Consider the following 22122-nt stretch of genomic DNA (forward strand, 5'->3'; position numbering starts at 1 on the left):
GAAGCCTGCTCTTTAAATCAGCCTTCTGCGTCTGTGTTAAACATTGGCATGTCTGTGTGAGAGAAGCCCTCCATGAACTCTGACCTTGCAGTGTAGGACCACCACGTGCTGGGGGTCAGAGGTCAGCCAGCTCTCCATGGCCTTACATATGGCACAGATCTTATCCAGCGGCGGGGCATGGAGGTCGGGCCAGCCAAAGTCGTGGACCTGTAGCATGGTGGAAACATGAGGAACGACAACGTGAGATTTGAAAAGATTAAGCAGATGATTATTGGACTGTTGGAGAAGTACTCAAAGAAGAGATCTACCTTTGGGTTTAGTCGGGTGATGTCATGGCGTCTTTCAGAGAGGTTCAGGAGCTGGAACAGAAGAGAGGGTGTGACAGTGGAGCATCCAGGATCACCTGGATCACCCGGAGCCTGCTGAGGGCCTGCTGAGGGCCTGCTGAGGGCCTGCTGAGGGCCTGTCTCATCTGGGCTGCTATGTCTGGTGGTTATCTATATATATTTTTTTATCTGCTGTAGCTGCAGCGTACATGACAAACTCTATTGCACAACAAGCTGCATAAACTTGAACATCTGTTCAGACCCCACATTTGTTAGATGAAGGGTCTGAACAACTCGCTGGTGTTCCTCACCAGAAACTTGTCCTGATGTTTGGATTTGAGCATGGCGGCCACTTCCTTCAGATTGAGCCGGTATCTTTGCTCTTCCAGCTTCGGAGGGAAGAAGACAGAAATGATCCTCTCGGTGATGTACGTCAGGTCAAAGTCGTAGTGGCGTTCCATCACGCGCTCCATCACACGGTCCACACTGAAGCTCCTGGTGGAACAGAGGAAAAACAGGAGATATGAGTATTTCAAGGCTCTTTATTTGCATTAATTCTCTTTGCATGAGCTGACTTGGTCAAATAAGCTTGTACAAGATGGTGGTCAAACATGAATTTGAATAATTCACACATAGGAGCTTCATACTCCATCAAAGCGTACACAACATCATAGTTTTGATGTCCTCAAACCTACTTCTGCTTAAAGTAAAAGTAAAAAATATAAATTTCCAGTGACTTTAAATGGCCCCCAGGAAGAGTGGAGATGTAATTGTGGATATGCTGTACAGTGAAAAAGTATTTTCACTTCCCAAATCATGACTGACTGATAAACACCCACACCTTTGTCAAAGATGACCTGGATGTTCACATGGGGTACTTCTCAATACATTTAGCATGAATTATGGGAAACTGGATTCTATTTCTAACATAAATCAGATCAAAGTGCTGCATCACTTTGTGACATTAAACTTTCATCTGAGAACACACAGAAGGCAGTCTGAAACAGGAACAAATGGAGAGAGCACCGTTTGGACAGCCAATGAAGGCAAATGTGAGGCCCTTGACTTTATCTATTAGGTATGATATTTAAACATGGTTGTAACATAATGTATATTTTACCTCGGTAGGGTGTTCCTCTGTTTGGTGTAGGTTAGAGACTTGGTTGATCCCTGTGAAGAAAACAAACACACATTGCCTCTCCATCAGTGGCTTCCAACATCAATGATTACAGTGATGATTTAGCCTTTTTGGATACAATGGTTACAAAGTTTTAATGAACCCTTAGGCCCCAGCCTAAATGCCACAGAGGAGAAAAACTTTTCAGTCAGAGACTACAATTCAGGCTGCTAGTAGAGTAGTGATAGTAATGGAAGTTGTTTAAAAGGGATCCAATGAGACTGTATGTAGCTGAATATTTTACTCTTCCTTTGCAGTTTCTATCTGCTGCTTATTAAATTCAAATTCGCAATGCAAGAAGCACTAATTACATGCTGGAAGAAACATGGCAACCAGGTTCAGCAGATTTTAGCAATTTGTTACCCCTATGTTAAAATCCATAATCTGTGGCAAAGTGTGCATTCATGACGTTTAACATATGTTGCCTTTAAGGTATTTTGTAATAAAATCAGTGGATTCTTATGGTTGCTGTTCACTTCAATGACCCATTTGTGTAAAATTTCAACTTTCTGGCTGACATCTTGGGATGTTGCATAAATATTTCCACTTGCTGTTCTCTTTTCATGACGCCATCAAAACACTCACTCAACATAATGCTGTCAACTTAATACTTCACAGTTTTAGATGGTGTTGTCGGACTTGCAGGTATCTCCCTTTTTATCCCAAATGTATTCATGGCCTCTTTTGGCCAAACACATCAAATTTAGTTTAATCAGACCACAGAACATGTCTCCATAAGTCAAGGTCTTTCTGAGTGAATTTGTAAATTGTAATCTGGCTTTTTATGTTGCTTTTGGAGTAATGGCTTCTTCTCTGAGTGGTGATTCAGTCCATATGGTACAGTCTTCCATTTCCTTCCTTATCATTCCCATGTTGTATGAACTTGCATATAAACATTTGTGCAGACAACCATGACACTTTTAGGCATCTGGAAATTGGACCCAAATTGGACCAATCTGTGTTTTGAGCGACATCAAGCGTTATTATTTATTCTACATTATATTTAACATTCCTAATGTACCATTTGAAAGACTATTTAATCTTACGTTTGACCAAGGTAGTCAACCTACTGTTTATTACTTATTTTACATTGACTGTTCTACTCCTAGTTGCACCGACTGAAAGTTGTGTTGTTCTTAAATGCTTGACCAAGCTTGTGAAGCTGTTGGTGTATTTAAGAGTTCTGTACTGGTGCAGAAGTATCAAATAAATTTGTAATTTAGTAAATTTACATCTGTATTTTTCAAAAAAGAAACTAAGTAAATTCAGGACTGTTTTTCTGCATTGGATCGGTATTGGTATCAGTCTATCGCTAATCCAGTTGTGAATATTTAGTTCACATCTAGATTATTTAGTTCACATCTGGATTAGGGTCACTGACAAAGGAGGACAGTGGGATTAGTGAAAGTGACGAAGAGGTGAAAGAGTAAATGTGAAAAAGTGCTCACCATGTGTTGGTTGTGTCGAGAAGGTGCTGTTCCTCTACGCTGCTGGGAGGTACGGAAGAGAAGGCGATTGGATAAAATGAAAAGATGAGAGTAAGAGTTAGGAAACCGGGTAAAGGGAGGCAACAGAGGGGAGGAAAGGGGTTAGAGGAAAAGGCAAAACAGAGGAAGGAAAGCAGAGTTAATTAAACAAATAGACTCCCTAATGGATAAACACAACTACTTCCTACAGCAACATCAACTGCTTCCCCCACCTCCCGAGCTGGAAATTTTACAGCTCTCCAGAAATGAACTGAGCTCCAACCGAGCTGAGGGCTCGGCTTCCCAGAAGGAATTCGCCTCTAAACAAAACCATGCAGTGGTTTTGGAGAGCCACGCTTCCCAACTGTGGATAGACGGAGTGGGAAAACCTCTCCGGTACATACAATGCTCTTGAGGAAAAGAAAGTTTGCGCAGAGGGGACTCACCAGATCATTGGAGGGAGGCGGGATGCATGCAGACGTCACCTGGAACACACAAAAACAGACACATAAAAAAGTAACCCGACAAAAAAGAAAACACCTTCACCACTCTACAGTAGAACACATCTGGTTGAAAGATTAGGAATCATTTAAGACAAGTGTTTCCCTTCAAAATAAACACAAAATATTTTTAAAAATGGAGTGAAATTTTACATTAATGTGGCTAGGTTTTTATTCTTGAGGTTAAATAAGGGCTACATTTGAAACATTTTGAAAGATTGTCACAAAATTCCAAAGGATGAGACAATTTTGTATGTTTTATTTCATTTCTCTAAATTGAAATGAATGGTAGCAACATTTCAAAACAAAAGCTGTTTTACAACAAGCTAACTTGTGCTAATGAACTAGCTTGTGCTAACGGGCAATCTTAATTCTTCACAACTTGTCACCTTTACATTCTGGTTTTATAGTTATAAAATTTATTTTTCAGCATAGATTGAAATCGGGATTGTTTTACACAATAAATGTCAAAATTTGGAAACTCATTCAATATAATGCAACTAAAAAAATAGCTGAGTGAATTTGCAAAGCAAAACATGGCAAAAATAATTCTAATCTAGTTCAGAATTTTTGTATCACAATAAAACTGCTTAGGACATTCAAAAAATTTGAACGTTGTTGAAAAGTTCATGTTTCAGTAACTCCATCACCAAGTGAGTCACATGACACAGATTAGACAAAGACTGATGTGTTAACACCTTTATTTCTCTTAATCATGATGATTTTCTGCTAACAGCTAATAAAAACACGATTTAAGATTAGAACATTACATCAGACCAATAAAAAAATTATTAAAAGTAAAATTATGTGCTTAAGAAAATGCATGTTTAATAACTGCTTAAAGGTTATTTTCAAAAGGTATTTTTAATCCAACACATTAAATTCATCAGGATGAATATTCTAATTTATTGAATATGACTGTAATTAACTGGACAGTCCTCAAGAATTAAAAATTATATTTACAGGTCACTACAGTAACAAGTTTTTACAAATCATACATTTTAAATTAAATCAGACATTTTGAATGTACTACTTTGTAGTAGCTAAATGCTATTGAGATTGTTTTAAAAGTGCTTTATAAGTAAAGTAGTAGTACTAAAGAACAAGTGGTTTCTTAAAAACTTCATTGAAAATATTTAGCATAATCAGTTTGAATCACTCACCCAGTTTTACAGTGCAGGATTATTTGACTGTCAAATAATTAAGACACTTAAAGTGTCACCATCTACATTTCCCAACCATGGTGAAAACTAAAAGAATGCTGAGCTAAACTGAAAAAAGAGCACTTACTGTAAGTGTCAAATACAAGTCTTAATTATGTTGAAGAGCTTGTTTGTTACATGTGAGGTATGTGCAAACATGGAGGCAGACATGAGGAAACAGCTGGAGAGGAGACCCACAAGCAGAGCGACGTGTTTGATTCCCATGTTCTCTACGGCCCGACAGGTCAGTGAACCATAACCACAGGAAGCCAGAGCTGGACAGCTAGCTCTAATAGAAAGGGGCTGACACCCACAACACACTTATGTAACTCATGCACGCTTAGTGTCACGCGTGCATCCGCACGCAAACACACGTGTGTGCGAGCTTTGGCCAAAGAGCCCGTTTTGGACTGTTTATTTGGATACAGGAAAAGGGCAAGGGTTTGTCTAGATTTCATTGTGCACAGAGGGGAAGTTCCTGCGGCCCTGATCCTGGGGGTGTGTCACCACGCAGGCAATCTGAGTTAGCCTCTGTTCTCCTTTCTTTCAGCGTGGGGCTCGGTTGCTCACTGCCGCTCCTACGAAATATCAGACATCAACAGGAAAGCTGAGGAACTGATAAAGAGCTAAATTCAGAGACGCGTCTTGTTTGATGAAAGTTGAAGCAAGAATGTTTGGGCTATCAAATGATTAATTTGACTATGTTTCTGTATGAACAACTATGAGAATAGATGCTCCTTTTCAGCAACCACATAGGGCTGAAATTAAAATCTGTCTATCGTTTGTCCTCAGGACCAAGTCTGGGTCCTGATACAGATTGGCACCTATCTGTACCCATCTTCACTTTTCATAGAACGTCTGACATAGAGAAGTTTCTTTTCATGGTCTATATTGTGTCAGAGCTCCAATTATTGTGACTCATGTAACCAATCAAACCAGTTTTGTTGGCATGAATGAGTTTTTATCTACACTGCTGAGCCTGTGAACATATTGGTCTCATTTTCTCTTTACTACCACCTTTTCTTTATTTTTCTCCTCCATTTCTTCCTCGTCATCCTTCTCTCTCAGTGGCCAGTCAAGGAGCCATGCAAGGGCCAGTAAAAACACCCCCCACCGCAGCAGATTCCATCCCCACTGGCCAACACTTACGCACAAACTTCCTGTTCACTGAACCTCCACCCACTCTCCTCTCTTTAGCTCTGCTCTTTTATCCTCACCTCTGTCTCCATCCATAAATATCATTCCTCTTTTCCTGTTTCTTATCCTGAACACATCATTTTCCATTTCTGTCCACTTCCCAGCTGGCATGTGTGTTCTTTAATGTTTCTGGGTGATTTGGGTTTCTGTTGCGTTATCTTCTTTTTTATTCAGGTTTCACCAATGCTTTCTTCCCCAAATGCCCAACAATTCTGTACATTTTTCTTGTCGAAGAAAAATTGCACTTACAGACTTTAAGTGCAATTTTGGCAAATATTTCTACAATGGATGGGATTAAAATATGGAACTTGCTAGAATTGCAGTTCCTAGGGTGGCAACAGGTTGGAGTAGGTCAATTTAATTTTGATTTGGCATAAATGAAGTATTTCTGAACTGAATTGTTAATCAGAGAACGGATGGACAGAAAGTTAAAAGGATGATAGCAAGATAGATGGATGGACTTTTCCAGACTAGAGAACCCTGAATACCTCTTTTGATGTCCTTCATATCCTCTATTTTGTTTTTTGGGTCAATAAGTGGAAAATTCTCCTATCTTAGACTTACTTCCTCTGTCTTTCATCTCCCGATTCCAATATTTCCTTCCTCTTTCCTCGCTTCATTTCCTCTTGTAATCTGCTTCAGACAAAATGCTTCCCGTTTTTCCAACTCTCCAAATTTGGATCCGCCTTCTTCCAACATTCTCTGTAGGTTTTCATTAACAGACTAGAGTCAAGACTAACTCCAACTTGCTCTGGATTTACTTTGTCAGATACTTCAATCCAATTTCAAGTAATGTGATCCAAAGTACATTCATTCCTTTGCTTCAATCTTTGCACACTCACCCTTCCTCCAATCAGCTGAGTCCACCTGGACTCAGGTTAGTCCAGGGGGATAAGTCTTTGGAGACCTTGACCCTCTCCTCTCCTGTCCTCCTCTGTCGTCTCCTCTCTGTCCAGCTCCATCCTTGCTCTCCTCCTCCTCCCACTGCCAGCCCTCTGTCATCTTACTCTCACATCATTTTGTTTGGCTGCAGTGGCCCTAACTCTCCTGGCTTCCCAACATGCTCTTTGATCCATCAAAGCTGAAAGAAGCATAGCAAATGGATAATGCACAGCTCACTCTCCCTTTAAAGCAGGGCTTAAGAGCTGTGGGCTCTGAGAGGGATAACTACAGCGTGAGGTAGCAGCCTTGGTATGGTGTTATTGTGAGAAATGTTGGGGAAATGTTAGAGTTCGTCCATGTGGGAATACCTGCAAAATATGGGGTATGTGTACACTAGAAAGACACAGAGCATTTAAATGAAGCCCTAAATTTTAATAGCAAGCACCATTTTCTATCTTAGATTCTGCAAATGTTCGCATTTCAGGTTTAAGATCAGCTGAATGCCTGACATTCTCTCAAACAGCTTGATGAAGTTGTCAGCTGGAGCTTTCCCCAGCGATCCCAGAGGAGTTTCAGGCTGAGAAATTGTTGGTGGTTTTTCCTTCAATTTGTGGTCCAGCCTCATCTGGGGTCCAGTCTCATCTCAGCCGTTGATCTTAAGATTTGCCTCCTGGATGAACTCTGGGAAGAAGTAGGTTTTGTAACGTTGTACCCCCTTACTGTGTAATTTTTTTGGTTCTAAAAGAACTTGTAGTTAATCTTTTTAAGATGCCATGAGTCATAGTAGCCCTTGGCAGAAGGAATTGAGAATAGCGCTGTCCACAGAACTCTTGACAGACCTTAAGGATCTTTTCTATGTTCTGCCTTTGTGTCGGCAGCTGAAGGCACGTTTCCATTAGACCACCCCTAACCAGTACGGTCTCGGTCCGCCTCGGCCAGTTTCTTTTTCCATTAGCAAATCCGGCACGGCTCAGTCTGTCTGTTCTCAGATTTTCATACCAACTTCAGGGGTAGTACCAGCAGGACCGATCAGGGCACAGACAGCATGGAAACCATTTGATTCACAGCTGAGCTACATCACTGAAAACTGCAAGCAGCAAATAAAGCTTAGCTGTGGACCGCGGACATGCTGTCTGCTATCAGAGAGCTCTTCAGGAAGGAGGAGTTTAATTGTGAGTTTAATCAGGAGCAGCAGGAACACATGTGGTAATTTATGCAGCAGAAGGATCGTGAATGAGCAGCGCTGTTTCGGAGAGAGAAGCTCTCAGCTTCTTTATTACGGATTGTACGGTAATAAAAAGAGAGAAATGGTGCAGCTGTAGTCTCTAACTAACTATCAAGCCAATCCAGTGAAGCTTTCAACTTTGTGCCAGTTAAAAACTTGTGTCTTTTCCTTTTGCATTCCCTCATCTGTTCAAGAATACTTGGTTCTCTGAGATTAGTTATGATATCTTACAATGTAGATATTTTTGTTGACACATACCTATAACATACCTATCATAGGTATACACATACCTATAAGCAAATTAAGATCTTTACTTCTGTCACACGGTCACTAGACCACCAACAAAGTGTGCTAAACATTGTGTCATACACACACAACAGACCGCTCTCTGATGAACAGGTTTTACATTTGATGAAAACATTTTTTGTGCGCAATGATAGAAAATAAAACAAAGTTTTGAAAGACAGTACAAAACGCACAATGGACAAAGACTGAGTCAAAATAACAAGCAGAGAAAATAAAAGAACAAGGATACTTGTTTTGAAAAAAACAAAACAACAAAAAACCACCATGAGGTTCCACATGTGGAAGATTTGTCCCACATTGACACAATAAAAAATAAAACTCCAGCCAAGAAGTCACATTTTCATCTCTGTTGTATATGCAGCCAAAATACACCGACTGTTAGGCCCGGTTGGCGTATTTTGGTTCTTGCAGAGTCTAACAAGTCTTATGATGACACACGTTCTAACAAGGTTCTCACAGCATCACATGTCCTCCACTCCACTTCTGTTTCACACCAAACCCACCTGGAGCATTTGTTGCCAAAAAGCCAATTTAATCTTGTCTAACCAATGACCACCGGTCAAGTTAAGGTCCCATTAGTGTCTAGCTAACTCCCTATGTTTACAATTGTAATAGCAGGCGACAAAATATCTAATGGTTGTTATAGAAATTGGTTGATCCCAAGATTTCAGTTCTTCAAGTGTGCACTTTGGAGGTTCTTTTCACCAGTTCCTTACTATTCTACTTGCTGTGTGTTGTTTCAAGATAAATATAGACCCATTTCCAGTCTGCTGACCAGTGGCTAACAGAAACAGACCTCTACAACGCAGTACACCTAATGACAAAAGGAAGTCATGGAATGCTAACTAGAAATTCCTGGAAACTCCAATTAACTTGAATGAGTAAAAACTGTAAGACTGCAGCCCAGCTGACTCTGATAAGACATACATTTGTAATGGTTTGCATTTAGAGGTTTGTTGGAGACAAATCATTCGGTGAATGGTGAAAACTTCAGGACAGCAGGACACTTTTTCAAACGTCCTGCTGAAAGTTTCGCTCAGGAAATTCTTTTTGTACTGTAAAGTGCAAGAACCATATTAAGTCTTATGATATGAATTGATTTGAATCAGCTGGCTGCTGCCTGCCATCTAAATTCATTTAAGAGCTGTAAGGTTTTAAAAAGAAGTTGACCTCTTGTTACTGTCAGCACTAAGTTACCCACTTTTACCATAGTGCTCTTGTTCTTCTAACAAAAACAGCAAGGAGGAGTCTGGTGAATCATGTTAGACAGGAAAACGCCACACAAAGCCAAACCAGTGGTGTAATAAAAGACTGTGGGTCTGACACCATAGGGGAGCAAACCTTAGACAAAGCTATCTATCTCTGGAAACCAGACCAACTTCCTACAACAGCAGCTTGTCACACAAGAGGAGGAAGAGCAAAACCTAAGAGTCTGAAGCCATGAGAAAACAGTTGCAACCAATCCAGATCCTCAAACCATGTGTCAAGTTTCTGCAGTTAGTGGGGATTTTCTTTTAATATTTAGACTTGAGCCTAAAATTCCCCACAGGAGAGCCAATCAGAGGGAATTATAGAAAGCTGAGAGGAATCAGTGAAAGTTGATGCTGGCTCTGACCTTTGTGCTTCATCATCGCAGTGATCCGAGACTAAACTTTCGGGGCCGTGAAAGTGAAACGAAACTGAAACATTTCAGCGTCCACGGACAAACAGAAAACAGCCTAGAGATGTCAGTTAAAACCAGAGATCATCACCTACTGTGGCTACAAATTGAAGAGGATATTTCCAAGTTACCCTAGCTGCTTTCAAACAGGCTTTCTTGTTAGCGTACCAAAGTCCTTCACGGATTTCCCCACGGCAACACAGGCTCCATTACTTCCCTGAAGGGAATATTGCTCCAGCTTGTCAGCACTTTGAACTTTCTGCTGGTTCTTTGTGTTGTACACCTGTTTTCTGTAAGAGTTCAAACAGCTGTCTGAGACGATTAAAGTCATTTAAATCTGTTTAAAAAAAAAAAAAAGCAGAATTACAGTTATAAAGTGAAAAGTCAATGCTTCCAGCTGTAGATTGTACTTCTGGGAGAATTTCACATCCACCTGTTGAATAAAGTCATTGTGGGTGAGAAGTAGCTGCTTTACTAACACTTACAGCATGTAAGATTCTAGAGTAAGGAGAGCAAGTTTGGACTAGATGATAGAAATCCTTCAAAATTAACTGCAGTTCTATGACACTACGTCTCAAATACGTCTCAAAATAAACAAACTACAAGAGACTTCAAGCAACAACAGCGATCCATAAAATTCTTCTAATTGCATTTCTTTGTGAAAAGCATTCAAATGATCTCATCCAAAACAAATTTTGAACAGTTTAAGGCACTTTAGCTTTTTAAAATGAGGTCTCTGAAGCTGAGATGTAGATGGATGCATTTCCACAAACTTGCAGGATTTTTCTTATGACATCTCTGAGGGTGGTTTGCATGGCTTGGTCATAAAACACTCCCTAAAATCCACCTCAAATGTCCATAGCCTCGCCAACATGGGAATATTTTTTTATAAAATGGGTTGTCAGTTTGGAAAAACACCCACAACCTCACTGGACCAATTCCAGAAATGTTTTCATTCACACGGAAACACAGAGAAATCCTATCCCTAACACAAAATGTTAGTTTTTACCCAGCCAGACCTGTAAGTCTCATTAAACATAACATACAGGACAGGAGCATATACCCCCCACATGAGCTCAGGGGTAAACACAACAAGAAAACAAGAATGGGAAACAGCAAAGAGTGAGTGGAGTCCTCTGTGTGGAGTAATGACAGAGTTGATCCTCTCCTCCGTCTAATGTTGGTTTATAAACTAATAAATTATGAGACATGCAATGTATCAAAACATACTCCACGTTTGGATTATAGGTCAGCTTAATACATCACCATTTTTTTTCTTTTATTAATAAAAGAGGTATTTTTTCTGTCATTACCACAGGTTGCTCAAAAGGTTTAGTTTGTTTGACACAATGCAAATCGCACAAACTGAAAATGTACCAAACTTTGGTCTCCATTCGAACCAAGTCTGCTGGACTATCAGGTATAAAAACATCCTTATTCACTACAAGGTGAACACTAACGAGAAAACTAGAAGGGTGCCCAACCTAATTCACGAAAGATGACCTAACGTTAAAACTAAAGCATTCAGTAAAGTGAAAAAATACTGCTGTAGTGTTTGTGAGAGCAAATATTGTTTTTTAGATTTTTCACTGTATGCCAAATGTTCCATTCCAACTCCTTTCCTTGGGTTCCCACAGTCTGTGTTAAACAAAAAGGTCATCCCCTCATTTTATTTTTGCTCCAAGCAGCTGAGAGGACACATTGCTCCATGCAGAGAGGTTTTCACAACCAAGCAAGAGCCAGTTTCCTGTTGCAGAGCTCTGATGTTCACTACATATCTACAGGGGTCTGCAAAAAACAACAAAAAAACAAATTGCCACAGATTGATTTTGTTGCTTCTAGGAAGACAGATTTTCTTGTAATCTCTTAACGAGACACTGATGAACAGTTTTTGGATGGAAAAGCATCCTGTCCATTGCGTATCCAGACTCTCACATCGTTGCAGAATTTTGTTTTCCTCTTGTTAACCTAATTTTTGTTTACTTGAATATGTTACAGGTGACCTTAATTTTATTGTTTGATAACTTTAGGACAGAAAGGAGTTCTAGAATGCCATGTGTCCAAATCAATTGCTCTGAGGTTTATGGGTTGTGCTGGGATTGTTTTTTCTCCAAACACCCAGGTATGCTTTATGAGCAGACATCTCCACTTTGGTTTCAGCTGATCAAAGGAAGTTGTCTTATGGTTCACTCATCTCAGCAAATATTGGTATTGACAAATTATTTTTAGTATGATTCAGTTTTGGGGACAAAATTAAGACTTCCACCCAGCAGTGGCTACTTCCTTGTTACAGGAGGCTATACCCATTGCAAGGCTAGCTACTGATCTGACCATTAGCAACTGAGTGGCTAGTGCTGGAAAATGAAAAAGAGACTATTCACTTATGTTAGTGAGGTTCTTTATTCCTCAAAAGGTTCTAAAACCTAGAGTTAGAAGTGTCCAAATTGGAGTGCAAATGGAAAACACAACCACAGCCATGTTTGTGTTTTGAGGGTTTCTCAGTACATCTCCGAAGCCGAAGTGAAAAACACAAACCATACCATAGCATTCTCATCCAACTATCTTTATCTTCCTCCCGAGCCAAACAAGCGTTGAAAGTTGGATGGCAGATAAAAATAAATGTGGGTAAACAAACAAAGCAGGAAGACATCAACAATGGAAAAAGTTCCTGCGAGCCAACCGATACCGGCTGTTATTACAGAGATTCACTCCTTGCATCCATGTCTACATTTTGTGGTTGAGGTCCATCTCTGCCATTCATCCTGTTGATGCGCACACAAGCACATAATTCCAGAAAGCCCAGCGTTTCCTCCTGTTTCTATATTTGCAGATCCCCACAATGTAAACAGTGTTTAGCATATGTATGGGTGCGCTCAGATTCACCAGACGAGCTTTGTCAACAACTGCTTCAGGAGCTGTCTCAGTTTGCAGCACACCGCAGTTCTCAAACAAAACATGTCAGTGGTCAAAATCATCATTCTCTTCTTGTGATGTCTTTTTTTTTCTGATGGTTCACTATCGTGATGAGGGCTGAGGCAGAACAGAACCTGATTCTTCACACACACACCCACAAAAAACAACTCTTCCATACAGAGGCTGATGTTTATCAAATGATATCATGACCTAAAATCTGTGTGTGACTCATGCATAGTGGATGTCGACGTAGCCAACAGTTCTTCTAAAGTTTGAAGGGTGTGAATACTTTTGTATGGTTGTGAAATTGAAGGAAAATGACAGATAACTACTTAAAATATAATTTTTACACATTTATTAAAACTTGTACTGTGTCTTGACCATTGAATATGAGACTTATAGTCTATGAAAACACAAGCTTCCCAGTCTCCTCCTGGTAGTCTACTATCTGGAGAAATGCACCGCTCCCAGCTAGAAACAATCAATCAGTCAGGAGTATAAATCAAGCTCATGTACGTGTTGCTCACAACCTTTTTTCTGCTCAGCACATGCCAATGTTAAAGCTGAAGATTGTCAGTGTGCTACAGCTGTTCTAATGGTGGAGAAACAACCCAACATCACAGGAGACCAGCTAGTTTTGTGGGAAGGGTTTTGGAGGGTTGTGCAGCAGAGAGCAAGGAAAAGGAACTTTCTGAGAACTCTTTACTTCAGCGATAAGGCCAATCTTAGCACACACCACCACAGCTGTGCACACACCACCACAGCTAACCCAATCTTAGCACACACCATCACACCACCACTAACCCTATTGCACGGCTGCACCATGCGATGATATGCTGAACCACGGCCTCGCATGGTGCAGTGGTCAGAGCAGGTGTCCCTTATATTGAGGCTATAAACCTTGATGCGAGTCCTGTCCGCAGTACCTTTGCCACATGCCTTTTCCTCCCTTGGGTTTGGCACTCTGGTGTTGGGATCCAGAGGTAATAGGGAGGCACTTGGCTTGGAGCTGAATCAGTCTGGTTGAGAACCAGTTTCTTCACTATTTTTCCAATTACATTGGTGGCCTCCAGGTGAGTGCCTGGGGAAGGGAGGACTGTAGGCAGGTACTTTGGGATTAGCCCTCTGGTACTGGGATCCAGAGGTAATGGGGAGGTAATGGGAAGTGACCGGGCTAAGGACCGACTTCGTTACTATTTTTAATATTGCACAGTATGTGCCTCTTCATGTCAGATTACTGACAAATAAAAGCCACAAGTGCCTAAAATGTTAAAACAACAACAAAAAATTATTTCATGTCATTTTCCTTAGAAATCAAACAAAATAACAAACATTTGAATTGTGTATCTTGTTTATGCCGTTTTTGTTTTACGATTTGTGTTGTTGCACCTGTTTTTACATGCCGCTGTAGGATTGCTTGAATATGTAACCAAAAGTATCTGCCATTATCTTAAGAGTCTGAAGTCTACTGAATGCACTGGATTTTATTTAGGGCTGTCAGAGTAGAGGGAACTGATTACAAATGCATGCCATATTTTCTAGAGGTTTATTAATAAATCAAATATGAAGAGTTTATGATGAATGAATGCTCTTAACTTTTTCCCACAGACTCACACTCAGAGTGAACTGGCTAAATCCTGTCTTGGCTGCGTTTCTTGTCCCGTTTATGGTTTTAACTCTCATCAACTCTGATCATGCACTTGGTTCTTCATTTACTTGGCAACACACACACACACAGACAGACAGACATAGAGTTTGAAGTTAAAACACACTGCCCTATCTCAGCAATTACCAGAGCTGTCTGTGATAATAAGGGGTCTGCTTTGGTCAGAGGAGACAGTCATGGTCGCTGTAACACTGAAAGATCCACTAGCTTCCTGTTATCCACAATGACTCACGCTGACTTACATCAGGATTGGGTGAAGGTCTGGGTCTGTGGGGAGGGAAACCAGAAGTCTGGGCTCAAGGCCACAAAGATTACTCATTATTGGCGTCACTGAGAACCCTTTTACCCCACCGACCCAAAAACACAACCTTCTAAAAACAATTAGTACAGCTATGTACCATAGAACTTCTGGGATGGAGTTATGCCGAAAAGCTAACAAGCTTGATCCGGCTGACATGTTTTTAACAGCAATCTGTGACATGTTCGCATTTGTTGAGCAATTGCTTTCAGTTTGACAGGAAGTCTGCCGCGTAACTGGGATGCTGGGGTCAGCTGCATGCTTGTCGGGAAAACATGCCATTACTCCATTGCTCCAGCTCCTCATCGCTTCGATCGCTCCGTTCCTTTGGTATGCTTTGGGTCTGAAGGAGATTGGATACATGAGTTTTAGAATCTTCTGGAGGACTCAAACAGAACACAATGATGAGCAGGACGGAGGAGGTCTGTGTGTTTTCTTTTCTCTACAGAAAGAAAAAAGAAAACGGAGAGCCTTCGGGATTCGACTGTAACCACAACTGTCCTGATGAAAGTCCTGATGTTAGGAAAACATGAGGCGGGTCATGTTGCTTTGCACCACCACTATGTCCTCCCCCACTTCCACCGTATCTGGACTTGATTGGACCTCTTCTTGTAAAGGGATGAGCCAGCACCAGAACCCATACACAGCATGCATTCTATCATATTTAGAGGATAAGGGAACTGACAACAAGGAGGGCCGGGGAGGAATCCTGAGGGACGGAAGGATTGAAATCACTGAAACACACAGCATCTGCGGTGCCAAGACACAACATCTGTGGGCCGGCTCATTGCTCAAGCTTTTTTCCTGTAGGAACTATGAACTCCTAAGCTTATAAATTCAGCTCTGAGGCACAAGCTAAACCTGCAGTCCCATTACATTCATTGGTTTATGATTGTAGATAAACGCTGTGAAAGTAATTGAAGATTCTTGGGTTGTGAGCAGAAACCATGACACTTACCAGTGACTTACTCAGCTGTAGTTGAATTTTGAATCAAGTTATTCTTCACATGAAAACGACGGTATCTTGATTTCTAAATACTTGTGTGGATCTTTTCTTCTGTGTTCATAAAGAAAATCAGCAAAGTTTGAACTTATCTAGTCTTTACACCTATTTGGTTGTTCGTTGCCTTTATTCAAAGAAATCTGCTAGTGAATGAAGCCAAAAGAATGTCAGCTTGATGACCAGAAGTGAATGGATCAATCCAAAATATCAACAAAATCTGTACCAAATCAGTATCAGTATTAGATCGATAATAGCATTGTAGAATTGATACTTTAGTTTCCGATTCCCTCTTGAAATTTTACTTTTGTATTGTGGTTTTTCAACTCCACCTTCAAAAACTCTACCTTTAATTTGCTCTCCATCATAACTTTTGCACTTTATTTAAGAAAAATGCATACAAATCATACATTATTATAGTATTTCTTAGAAACCTGTCCTGGGCTTGAACAAAATAATTCAAAGAAAGAAAAATACAAAAAAACTTAAAGGTCACAAGTTTGATACATCAGACTTAAATAAAAAGTATCGGTATCAGTATTGGTATTGGTGAAACTGGCCTTGTATTGACTTGATACCAAAATATGCAGACCTCTATCCCACGCTATATTCCCCTCTACACCAAACTTTTACCCCAACACAATGCAGTCAAAGTATTTTTGTCATTGTCATAGCATCAGAATCCCAAAAATGGATGTTTCATCTGTTTAAGTGAAACACCATCTTGAAGGGGGTTCCCATTTCGTTGGGGAAATTTTGATGACGACTCCTAATGACATTAAATCAGGGTAAAAGAGGTGAGGTATTACATGGACTCAAGTCTTCTGATCTGCCTCTCAGTCACGCAGTCAGATCCAGTTGAAATCATTATTTAATCACTGTTGATCTGACTCAGACTTTAACCTGAGCAGACACTAAAACATCCAGTCGTTTCTCCCCCCCAGGACCAGCGGAAATGCTTCCTCTTGCTTAATTAAACAGGCTAGTCAACTCGTCATGGGCTGAATTTCACTCATTTTAATCCTTCCTCTTTCCACTGTTCCTCTATGAATCCTCCCCCCATCCTCCTCTGCCACCGGGGCCTCAGTCACTCTCCCTACCACCCCTTCATCTGCTCCCTGTAGACTAAATTTTCCACTTGGGATCAAAGATGCAGGGGAAACTGTTCTCTGAGAGGAAACATGCAGAAAAAAAACTGTTTACAGCATTCTGTTGGTCTCTGTGAAAGAGTCTGGGTGTTTTTAATGGAACAGAGTTGGGCCAGCTAGAGGGGGTTGGCCTTGTGGGCAAAGACTAGGAACCAGAATGACAGGGGAGAAAGAAAAGAAAAGAAAAGCTGTAAACTGGCTACCTATTACCACCAACCACTCTCCAGGGGAGGAAGTTTACAAAAAGTGTGTGTAGGTGGTGGTAAGTGGTTCCACAGAGATGGAGCAGATGTACAGACAGGATGGTGACCAGTGTGATAGTGAGACGATTTGTCATCATGTTTACAGAAGTAACAGAAGTCTGGGGAGAAACGGGTTGCCTCACACACCACAGATGTTGCTCAAAGGTGAACATTGAGTTAGTTTGAAAAGTGAATAAACGTCCTTTTTTATAATCCAGTACCATCCATCCCTTCTCCATCATTACCCAAATTCCCAAATCATGCAAGGTTAGATAACAGCAATGACAGACATGGCAACCATGCTTTCCCCACCCTGCCTTATCTAATCTCTCCCTTCCTGGCTAGCAGCGATGGATATCACTGTTTAACTCCCAGACAACAAACTCTCATCAGACCATTCCTGGATAACATCCCAATCTTCCTCTCTGAAACCAAGTCTTTCTATTCAACTATGTTTATTTTATCTAAATATGATAATGCCAAAGTATTCACACCCAATGAACTTCTTCAAAATTTGTCATGTCACTATCACAGACTTTAATGTATTTTATTTTACGACAATTTAGGACAATTGTGTGGGAGCAGGAACATGTTACAAATGTACAGATCTGTAAGTTGTGGCATTTTTTGTGTTCAGTCTCCCCTCATTGCAACCTACTGCTGCAGTTACATTAGGAATAACAGCTTTCCTTCTGATTCTGCTGTGTCAAAATGGAGGAAAATTCATGTAGTCTTCAACGGGGGTGTCGTAAGACAATTCATCTTTGAATTTTTTTTTTTGTCAGTAAGTTTCCTTGAGGGGTCTAAGTTAAAGGATTTAAAACTTGCACAAAAGATGTGTCTTTCCCCCATGTGGTTACTTGAGTCTGATTAGATAAAATATGATAAAAGCTAAACAATGTAAGATCTTGTGCAAAGAAAATGTCCTCCTTGATGAAAGCAACCAGATAGTCTGTCCTTAACATCTGGTTTTAATTGTTATACTTGTGCTATCTCTGAGCCTCCTTTGATCCCTGAATTTCTCAAGGTTCGGCTCCTCTGATATAGGAGAAAGTCTTTGCCACATGCCTTCGCCCTTGGCTCTTTCTCCTTCGCCCGCTGCTCGCCAAGGCTCCAAGCTTCCACTGCCATGCCTGGCATTCTTCCCCCTGTATCCTTCTGTCTATTCATTATACCATCTCTCCATCAATGGCTCTTTCACACAAGCGACGGTGTGGGGCTCTAGACAGGCTCGGAGCTCTTTCTGAGGAATGTGGCTCAGCAGCCTTTTTATTGGCAGCAATCTGGAGACTTCTGGCTTTACAGAACTTTGTCATTTGTTGCTTCACACATCACCCCAATATTAATAGTTTACTTATCCATCTCAACGTGTATGTCTGTGTTGTTCCTGAAGCTCAGAGTTGCTAAAGATGTACAGTAAGGACAAGGACAACTATCTGCTAGGGGTTCAACCTCATCAAGCAAGATATGAGTGTCTGCATTTTGGGTTACCAGTGAATCAGAGGGGTCGAGGTGCTCTGGGACGATTTCACATTTGTTCTACTCCCACAGCGTTTCCTTTATCCCAGCGTTCTTGTGAAACAGCCCTTAAGGCACTCATTTGCTGAGATCATGCATTTCATTTGGAGTTCTGAGAAGTAGAGCTCCTTTTAAGCCAGCAAACATTCATTTATATGGGTCAGCATAGGAATGTAATCAAAACTTCAACAAAAATGTCAAATTTTACAAAACAGCCAAGGAATTTAGGGCTTCAGAATTCATCTGAAAAAATTTATTTAGGGGAAATGTGCTAAATGTTTTCAAAGATGGCAGCTGACTGAAAAAAAGTTCTGCTACTAGCGCATTAGCGGAGTTGAGCTAAGTGCATTTTCAAAGTTAACTAAGATACTAAATGAGAAATGAGCTGAGTAATAGAAATGTGCCCACCACTGTGAGGATGTTTTGACTCACACCGCTTCTAACCACCAAAATAAACCATAACCTTAACTTTTTTTTTTTTTTTTTGTAAATTAACTTAAATCAATAACCCAGTCAGGAATAAGTGCAATCACTGGAGTAGAATGATCATACAACATGCCATTTCAATAGGGTACTCTATTCACTATTTCACTATTAGTGCATTTCCCTATTATTAGCAGATTTTTCAAAATTATTAATTATGCCAAATTATTCCTGGAAAATCTGCCTGTTGGTAGATATTTCCATACACCATGTCTAAAATGCAGCTTGGGAAGCTGAATACCTCGTCACTAGGCATGAAATTGCCTGGCATTTGCAAAGCAGCCAATCTACTATTGCGTTCTTCATTTTCCTTGACGCTGATTGGCGGTAACCCCAAAGTGTAAGTAACACTAAGTGTAAGTATCATTTTTATTTTGTGGAGATTAGAGAACAGTAACAACAAAATCTAACTTGTGAACATGATATTAGTTTTTAGAAATCAATATATGTATTCCAAATGTGGCATCCAGACCTCTTTGTAAATGAATGTAGATTTCTGACTATAAGTGGAAGCTTGCATAAGAAATACATTCCGTGCTTCACATGTGCCATATTTACTCTCTGCCATTTAAATCTTCCACCATTTTGCAAAGTTTTTGTGGATGACTCTTACCTTGCCCTCACACTTCCTGTGGGTGCCAGTCTTGCATACTGAAAGAAACATAAAAATGACAGAAAAAAATGTTTCAATTTAGTCAAGTAGAAACAGCCCAGTCTGTTTTTTATCTCCACAGACAAACGCTCATCAAACTGCTGTAACTTATTTGAACTTACATTGATTCTTTTGTCCAAACTATTCAGCCTAGTAACATTCTTACCTCTGCAGAAGGAGCCCACGTTGTCGATGTTCTGTCGACACACGCTGCACTGCCGTTTCTTCTTGAACGTCTTTTCCTTGAAGACATGGGGCTCTCCCTTCCCTGCCTGTTAAACAACAACACACACACACACACACACACCGCTGAATGACTGAGTACAGACACCTGATACTGGCTAGAGTGCAGCAATATGTGGATGCCTGCTCACAGAAACACTGAAAGAATCCTGTTTTGACCTCAGATGTCTAACAGGAGCCACATAGACACTGGAAACAGAGTTATTTTACAAAACCAAAGCAATGAGGCAATGCATGAGTGACCTAGAGGTCTGTAATTATGACAGGAGCCCTGAGTGACCAGCTTTAACCTGTTCGTCTGACTGACTTTTCTTCGTGCATGAAAGCTCTGTATGTACACAACAATAGCAGCATCAGTTCTCTGCACCTTTTGCCTCTTGAACTTCTCTTCTGGTTGTGTAACAGTCTTCCAGTAATAATCCTCGTGATTCCCGCCCATGCCTCCCTTATAATCCCATTTCTGTTTGGGTTTTTGTGTGTTAACTGTGTGGGTGCAAGAAAAGGAAAAATATGAATAGATTTTTACAGGTCAAAAAAAAAAAAAAAAAAAGAAGAAATTTCAGCTGATCCAACGGCTGAAAGACAGCTGGACAATGTGAAACCATGAGAAATGAAGCAGGTCCTTTTCTCATGTGAACATGTGCGTCAGTTTGGACAGCAGTGCACGTGCTGCAGCCATTCCTCCAGAGACTCTTTGGTGAATTTGAACGCTACAACACCAATAAGCAAGGGCTCATCTGAAGATAAAGAACTGAAGATGTTCAGAAATGAAAAAAATTAAATATGAACACGTCTTTTGGAAGATTGCAAGTAATCAGCAGTAAATTTTAATGTAGCAAATTTAGTGCCACAAACTACTCTGTATTTATCTGGGAATTCATGTTGTATATGAACACATGGCATATCTACGGAAAAGGATGAGGTCCACTAAAAAAAAAAGAATGCTGGCAATTTTCTCATATTTCTGATTTTAAACTTAGCATCATCAGGCAAATCTAGTCTTGAAACTCAAATCTACAAACTAATTTTGGAGAAAGACTCAGTGTGGATTAAGTGCAGGTTATGTGATAATCATCCTGAGATTTAATAACAAAGATTGTGAACACACACATGTAACATATTTGACACATAATAGCATACTTACGAAGAGCACATGAATTTTAGCATTGCCTCAACTGTCGACTGAAAAATGCTCCAAGATTTTCTTTCTCCTTCTATCAGAGATCAAGAAACTGCTAGTAATGCTGGGATTTAGGCCACAATGACATGTTTCTAAATGGACATAACTCTGGTCACTGATATCTGGTTCTGTTATACCGAGTACAGCAGTGCAAGAACTATAACTACTGAGTTAAACTCTGCAGTCATCTTTCCTTTGAGCTAAATTAGAATCACAATAAATCCAGAGAGTTTTCTCTTGGAGTGTTTGACAGCCCGATAAGTTCCTTTTAACCCTTTGTTTCTCATTATATTTGTTGGTTGTTTTGTTCCTTATTTATTATATGTAGAATCAGCAAATGCTAGTAATATATATGAGGCTGATTAACAGCACTTTGAAACTTTAATTCCATTATTAGCTCAAACGGATTTCCTCAAACTTTTTAGTTGGCATTTCTATGACTGAGTACATAAAGAGTCCTCTTTCCTCCACCTAAACTTTGTGTTTGTCACAAAAAAAATCCAATAATACACACTGAACTTTACTGTTGAAGGGTATAAATACATCTGCAAGGCACTTTGTATGGGTTCTCCATTTGCTGGGTAGGTTTTTTTTCCTTACCAACAGCAGAACAGCAGACCACTAGAACATGTTTTCTATTATCCTTCCTTTTCTGACGTTGTTCTGGGAATTGACTGTGTTTGGGCAGCTGCCTGCCTGGTGTCACCTCACCTAACCCAGCTGTGTTGGGCAGCTTCTGGCCCACTCCGGTACAAGTGTACTCTGACCACAGCAACCTGCTGGACAGTGAAGGTGCACACAGTGGTTGGCTCGGCAGGGTTGATACAAGTTATGTCAT

General features: G+C 40.3%; 1 protein-coding gene across 5 annotated transcripts in view; it reads right to left on the reverse strand.

Moving 5' to 3' along the window:
• Positions 1-22122, reverse strand: part of tns2a (tensin 2a) — a 75676-nt gene that overhangs the window by 21729 nt on the left and 31825 nt on the right. For 4 of the 5 annotated variants that reach the window (XM_044113644.1, XM_044113630.1, XM_044113613.1 and 1 more), the window contains exons 2-9: positions 20028-20133; positions 19823-19860; positions 3416-3454; positions 2952-2993; positions 1447-1496; positions 638-821; positions 309-359; positions 85-207 (exon numbers count right to left, since the gene is read on the reverse strand). In XM_044113644.1, the coding sequence (XP_043969579.1) occupies positions 85-207; positions 309-359; positions 638-821; positions 1447-1496; positions 2952-2954 (411 nt within the window). In that variant the 5' untranslated portion in view covers positions 2955-2993; positions 3416-3454; positions 19823-19860; positions 20028-20133. The remainder of the gene's footprint in view (positions 1-84; positions 208-308; positions 360-637; positions 822-1446; positions 1497-2951; positions 2994-3415; positions 3455-19822; positions 19861-20027; positions 20134-22122) is intronic. The other variant, XM_044113621.1, reaches the window with a different exon arrangement.

This window comes from Gambusia affinis, linkage group LG01 (assembly GCF_019740435.1).
Source record: "Gambusia affinis linkage group LG01, SWU_Gaff_1.0, whole genome shotgun sequence".
Taxonomy (NCBI): domain Eukaryota; kingdom Metazoa; phylum Chordata; class Actinopteri; order Cyprinodontiformes; family Poeciliidae; genus Gambusia; species Gambusia affinis.